We start from the raw sequence: 6,820 nt of genomic DNA, 5'->3' as shown, positions 1-6,820 counted from the left end.
GCGATTGATCATCTGACAAGGTAAGTGTTAGTATGTGCTGTTAGGCTTTGATTTAATTTTCCCTTTTTAAACTCATTTCCGGTTTGTCATGCTGCAACACAAAACACCACAGTTTAATTTGTTGTTTCACGGGGCACTCCTTTTTTTATTGAACAGTATGAACAGCTTCAATTATCATCACTCTTTATAACAAAAAGTAGGTGATGCCACATCTGCCAGGCAAGCCCAACTGAGTGGAGGCTGATCCCAGGATGTTACCCAACCAACACTGGAGAACGTGAAAAAAAAGGGTTGGAAAAAAGAAAAGAAAAAAAAAACAAGCTGGAAGGAAGAAGTAGAGGGGAGCAGAGTCAAGAGTCTCTAGGTGAGCGGCTGTTTCCTCTGCCCACCCGTCAGCTGGCTCCATTGCACATGAATGGTCACGAGAAAAACATAAGATTGTCTCTCTTTACTTCTGGGCGGGGATCATGCTGTCGATGGCCTCTCCCTTCTCCAGCTTCTTCTCCATCTCAACCATGAGCTTGACACCATCAACCACCAGCTGGACCTGCTCCACCTCGGAGGAGCCCAGACGGTCAGCGTTGGAGATGTCAAACACACCACCCACGGAGGCGGTGTCCACACCACCTGAAGGGGACAAAGGTCAAGGAGTGAGCAACAGACAAAGTCTCTGGAGATCTTAATGGATTCTTGATTTTTAATCCTAAACCTGCAGTTATATCTATTCAGTTAGATAAATGACCAATTAGTCAGGCTGTAAAGATTAACTTGTTCAACTAAACAACTGCCCATGCACGCTCTGCTACTAGGGGATGGAGAGGGGGGACAGGTTAAGAAGGGGATGGCATCCCTCCTCAAATCACCCACTAGCTAATAGGTGAATACATTTGTACCTGTGCCACGCTTCTGCAGACGCAGCCTGGTGAGGATCTCCTCGAACTTGGCGTGTGTGCTCAGCTTGGGCAGCTTGACGTGGACACCACCACGCAGGCCGGTACCCAGGTTGGAGGGGCAGGTCAGGATGTAGCCAAGATGCTCGTTCCACATGAAGCCGTGATTGTGCTTCTTGAAAATCTCCTCAATCTGGCAGATAAGAAAAAGGGAGAGTCAGAGGGACATCCAGAGACAGTCCAAACAGCTTTCACTCACTGAGATCCTGGTTTTATACACACCTTCAGCAGACCAGTGCAGAAACGCTTGAAGACCTCCCTCATGTTTCCGCCCTGCTGCATGGAGATGACACGCAGGTGATCCTCCTCGTTCACCCAGACCAGGAAGGTCTTGTTGTCGTTGTGCCTGTAAGGACATGAACGCAAAGGGTCAACAAAACACACCGGTGACACAGAAACACAATGGAAGGGTCAGTTCATAGAGAGAGTTCTCAAAAGTGTTGCCACAGCTGACAATCTTTACTCATATTTACCAGATGCCTCTACCATCGGGCCAGTCGCGGGCCATACCAGCGCAGGTCAGCAGGGGAGAGACAGGCTTGTCAAACAGGAAGTGGTCAGAGATCAGCTGCTCCTGCTCGGCATCAGTCATGGACTTCAGGGGATAGTACTTTCCCTTGAACTCACCATCCAGGCTGGTCAGAGCTGGAGAGACAAAGACATTACAGTAAAGAGATTGATCTTATGCAATAGTATAGATCTCAAGAGTGTGTTTGCTTGTTGGGTTCATCACCCTGTGTTACACTTCTTATCCTTAAACTTGCCATGTCTTGTGAACAACCTATTGCTTGGGAAAGGCTAAGCTTACTCGGCAACATTTTGTGCCCTTGTGCTTTTAAAGTGTCAGTAGCTTACCCTCAACGGACAGCTTCTCAATAAGTCTGCGCTCGCCACGGCTGTTGTGGGGGGGCAGGGTGAGTCCCTTGATGCTGCGGCCAGTACGGACACGGCTGGACAGAACGTAGTTAGGGTCCAGGTCATCTCCTCCCTAATGACAAAAGTCATTACAAAATTAAACAGAGACCACAAATGGAAGGCACTGTGGATTATGATCTGACAACCTGCTTTCTTTGCCTAGTTATCCAGTTGTGTTTGGTCTAACATCTGAAAGTCTTATACATTCAGTCTCATGTTGTCTTGCGATATTTCTTTTCACAGTCCTTTTTACTGCACCTTCAGGTTCTCGAAGTTCAGGTCGGTCTTGTGCTTGTCGGTTGGCTTGTATCCACCATGACGGTCAGAGATGATGGGGTCCAGCAGATCCTTGAAGACCTCGTAGGACTCCTCATCACCAGCGACGCAGCCAACAGTCATGATGAAGGGGTGACCTGAAGGTACAGAGAAAACAGGAAAGCAGGAGTGAGAAGATGCAGTCTTATTTGATTTTGCAGACCTGGATGATTTACTATTCAGAGACAGATTTCTTTGTCTGAATTTAAGTGTCTCACCGGGGTTGTCCACACCAGTCTGGATGACATCATCCAGGGTGTAGCCACTGGGTGTCTGCTTGTCCCTCAGTTTGGCATAAATGTCCTTGGTCAGAACCTTGGCCATATGGTTATTGTGCTTGGACAGGTCGGGGAACTCCTCCTCAACTTTGTAGTTGAGTTTGAAGTTGTTGTGGGTGTTTCCGAAAGGCATGATTGCTTTCTAACACTGCGAAGAGAGGAACAAACAGGATTAGCAAACTAAAACAGAAGTTCGGCATGATCACAAACCAGTTCCTCCAAATCTGACGCTTTGTGTGAAGGTGATATGAATGTCCACAAATATTCTTCTGCATTTGGAGATATGGGATATTCTACAAGACAGCTGCAGAGCTTAAATGGTGTTGATACAAGAATCCTGGGAACAAGTGACACTCAATTCTCGACGGATCACATGTCAAGTTGAAACAGAGTAGGGGGTGGAGTGCGTGTTGGCTGGGTATTTTTAGCGCCAGCATATCTGACTGTGTACCCTTATAAAATGTCCATTGCATGTACGAGTAGCATTTTAACTCTCTTAGAACACACCAATCCCAGTTCTCCAATTTACATGTTGACACATGAATGCATGAAGGAGCATTAACTGGTCATGTTTTAAGTTGACAAGTTGCAGATGCCTCCTCCCAGTCCAATCCACCATGTTCCATCAAGATCTATTAATTTCTAATTATCAATAGGCATATATGTTACCTTTGAGTCATGAGGCTGATGATATGAACTATAAACGTCAGTCGCAATGACGCACTTGTGACATCACATGACATGTGATCTGTATCAAAGTGCAGTATAGCATTTTGGTAGCAGGCCATATTAGTATACAATACAACATTTTTAAGCAGTAATCACTTTGCTAAGAACATTAGCTTAAAGCCATCTTAAAAGTGTGACTCTTAAATGGCTAAAATCAATTACGGGACATGCAGGGCCTTCAGGCCGTCTCTCACATGTCTATGAGGCACCTGTCCACATAAATCACTGTCCAGATGAGAGGGACATTTGCGCAGTATGAATCTACAGACTGAGAGTAAATGCAACAGCATTGCAGCTACTGCTGTGCTTAAAAATCATGTTCAAGCATCTTTTTTTTAATCAATTATTTTGCTTATCTGCCAAATTTAAGCGACCTGTGATACCCAGTAGGCCTCTTTTTTTTAAAGAATGCACCACGTGGAATTAAATATCCCAGAAATAGTTGCGTGTGCATTCATTTTTTGATTTTATTTCAGACTTTGGTTCCAAAAACTTCCAAAGCAGAATAAAAAGCAGCCATAATGATTTTTGCCGTGCTAAAAGTTTTCATAGTTCACCGAACTCACACAAGCCTCCAGACATGCCTCTTTAACTCTGCCAAATTAATCATCTTTCTTTACCTGCACAGCAGACAAGAACAGAGGTAACAGTCCTAGGGATCAGATCCTGTTCACCACAGCCAAAATAGGGGTCGCCCAACTCTGGAGGTCTTCGCTCCCCGTTTATATACCAGGCAGATGCACACCATTGGCTTGGCCATTTTAGTTCCTGTTGCGTTCTCATTGGCTAGGTCCTCTGAGCTGATACTATGAACAGTTTGTGAAAGAGACACATTTACATTTCAGTCATCCAAGACGGGGGTTGCAGCTGTACCACCACTACCCCCACCCCACCCTTGGCCCATAGATAGCGCCAGTTGGATGGAGGGAGACAGTGGGGGTGTGTGAGGGATGGTGTTTTGGGGGAGGGAGTTGAAGCCACAGAAAAAAGCTGAGTTTAACTTTTGCCAAGAATGCTACGGAGATTAGGGGTCCTTGTGTGGTGTGAAAGAGTTGGAAAGAGTAAGGATTCTTTTTCACTTATTAAATGGCACCTTGTAGCAATTCAGTCCACAGAACCCTAACCCTAACCCTAACCCCCTCTATGTTGTCCCCCAATTCCCATGGCTACCTCAAACCAGCCATGACTCAGTGCAGCTTTAATTGACACCCCAATTATCAGACATTGAATCTTAGATGGGAATACTGACTGTCAGATGGAACGTTGTGGATGAAAGATGATGCCCTCTCTGACATTAACTTCATTAGACCTCCCTTCTTTGATACTCTATTCTCTCAAGTGTCTCACACTATTTTACCAATGCATATGCTCCGCAGCTGCTTCGTGCAATGCTTCAATACAGTTTTGTCCAGAAGAATTAGAAAAAAAATAAAAAAATTACCTCTTGCAGCCTGCTTCATTGTCAAGGCCTGTATTGTCATTCGCTGACAATGAACCATACTATGTAAGTGCCAATCTGTTATCCAAATACAGAGACAGACACAAGACAACAACTGAACCTTAGTAGTCATTGTTTTCTTCGTCATTATCTACTCAACCCTCATGCTGATGGAAAGTCAGGTAAAGTTAAGTAGTCCACAAAACATTTCTGGGGCTTCAATGCAAAACAGCGTGGCAGCATTCTCCTAAACAACTTGCTGGGGACTTGTTTTAAAATATAAAATCAAGCTGACAAATTCATCTCACCTAGCATAATTCAAGAACTGCGATCCCAAATTGATTTGAAAGGCATCATTTACACCCTTTTTTGGACCAAAGTCTTCACTGTAGCTGGTAAACTCAAAGTGTTAACATGCACCCCGTCTGAAGTGGATGCTCAAGCTTTACGGGGCCTCGATGGTGTAAAAATTCTTTTCAAATCAATTTGGGATCTCAGGGCTTTAGGAGACTTGGATTACTTATTTTTCTGTTTTTTTTTTTGTTTTTTTTTTACGTCTTTAAACAGGTCCCCATCTACTTCAGTTTTTTTTAGGAGAATGCTGCCATGCTGTTTTGCCGTGAAGCCCCAGAAATGTTTTGTGGACAATGAAACTTCACTTGACTTTCCATCAACGTGGGGCTGAGTAGGTAATAACTGCATTTTAATTTATAGGTGAACTTAAATTTAACTGAAATTTACACACCAGGTGTAAACAAACCAGTCGTTAGCAATGCAGAAAAGCTGAACTACATTTTCAATTGTGTGATCACTTGAAAGCAAACGGAAATGTTCTTTGACCCAAGTGTGTTCCACATGGATCCATAGCTGCCAAATCTTCAAGGCAAGCTACATCACCCCCTACTTTTTTCATTAACACCACCCCACTTGGCCTACAGCCAAAGTAAAAGTTAAATACAATAAATAGTCCAAATCTATTTACACAGGAGAAAAGGTCGGTCATCACTGCGTCATCACAAGTGTTGAGCTGAAATGCTGAAGGTGCATCAACAATTTAAAAGGGGATTTATAGGAGCTCTACACAACCACTGTTCCAAGATGGGGGCATCCTGACAGACAACAGTCACCGTAGGATGTCCCAGCTGTCCATGACTGGCAGCTGACCGGCTCACACCTGCTTCTTCCTGTCCCCCGTATCATTACCACCCCTGTCTGTCCAACCAGCACGTAGAACAGTCCTGCCTCCCTACCAAATGTCCAGCCCAACCCTGAAACACACTTCTAGCTACACTTCAGACCGTCTGTCGTCTACACACACACACACACAATATGTTCTCCAACACTTCTCCAGTGGTAGTTGGACGATATCTTTCTATATCTTCTGCTTTTCAGATGTAGGCAAGTGGAGTGTCGGCTGGTCACAGTGCCCTTGCCCCGAACTGAAACACCGTCTCCTGTTACACAGCTGCCTGCTGCCTGTCCTCCTCCAAGTAGGCGGCCACCAAATTAGTCTCTGTGCAGGTCACTCCATGTATTTTCTATCACCACCATACAGCACTCATTTTGTCTTATGTGTATATTATTAAAGCAAAGTGTAGATGCCTGGATTTTGCATTGCATTGACTCAAACATTTTCTTTCCATTTCTGGTTTATAGGTAAGTAATAATCACAAAAGGAAGTAGTGCCACTTGCAAAAGAGATACAGAGTGGCTTGCTGTTGCCATTTGATCCTCAGTTGAATAATGCCAGTCTGGAACAGTTATGCAACAGGGCAGTGACATGTTGATGTGCCCATTGCTCATGTACACAGAGTTCCTCAAGCTTCACAAGATGTTGAGACCCCCAACAGCCCACTTAAATATTCACTCCTTATAGCATGGACACATTCCAACTGAGGGAAGCTGCTTCATTGAAACAGTGGGTGGTGGTGTATTTGAAAATACATGTTGAATTATTAGGTTACTGCGTGAACTAAACTGGTTTGTCTGAAACCTTAGCCGGTTAAATTTGAACAATTTCTGTCTTCTTTTCCCACGGATCGTTTCGGAGGAAGTGAGCATTAGTTTGAGGCCTTGCAGGACACTTTGATGAAACATACACCTTGACCCTCAGAAGGAATCCATGCCAACTGCACTGACCTGTGTCAGAATAGCACAGTGTCAAGCCCCAGCTGCATGCAGTGCTAAACTCTTGG

The 6,820-nt window shown here is 44.4% G+C and overlaps 1 protein-coding gene across 1 annotated transcript; it reads right to left on the bottom strand.

Moving 5' to 3' along the window:
- Nucleotides 1–295: 295 nt before the first annotated feature.
- Nucleotides 296–3,907, bottom strand: ckma (creatine kinase, muscle a). Its single transcript, XM_030436922.1, has 8 exons — nucleotides 3,808–3,907; nucleotides 2,399–2,606; nucleotides 2,124–2,278; nucleotides 1,806–1,938; nucleotides 1,424–1,595; nucleotides 1,173–1,296; nucleotides 894–1,083; nucleotides 296–627 (listed from the first exon to the last, which is right to left on the bottom strand). Exons 2-8 carry the CDS (start codon nucleotides 2,589–2,591, stop codon nucleotides 449–451), a joined length of 1,146 nt encoding a protein of 381 aa, XP_030292782.1. The 5' UTR covers nucleotides 2,592–2,606; nucleotides 3,808–3,907; the 3' UTR covers nucleotides 296–448.
- Between the last annotated feature and the right edge of the window lie 2,913 nt (nucleotides 3,908–6,820).

The sequence above is a fragment of the Sparus aurata genome, chromosome 13 (assembly GCF_900880675.1).
Source record: "Sparus aurata chromosome 13, fSpaAur1.1, whole genome shotgun sequence".
Taxonomy (NCBI): domain Eukaryota; kingdom Metazoa; phylum Chordata; class Actinopteri; order Spariformes; family Sparidae; genus Sparus; species Sparus aurata.
Note: the sequence above shows the minus strand (reverse complement) of the source record. Positions and strands in the feature narration are given on the sequence as shown.

Bases quoted from the DNA above. Each gene is read 5' to 3' on its own strand.
- ckma (XM_030436922.1), bottom strand. From the start codon at position 2,591: ATGCCTTTCGGAAACACCCACAACAACTTCAAACTCAACTACAAAGTT. The intron at 2,279-2,398 runs GTGAGACACTTA...CTGTACCTTCAG, and splicing joins GACTGGTGTGGACAACCCCG to GTCACCCCTTCATCATGACT. The intron at 1,084-1,172 runs GTGTGTATAAAA...CTTATCTGCCAG, and splicing joins TCTGCACTGGTCTGCTGAAG to ATTGAGGAGATTTTCAAGAA.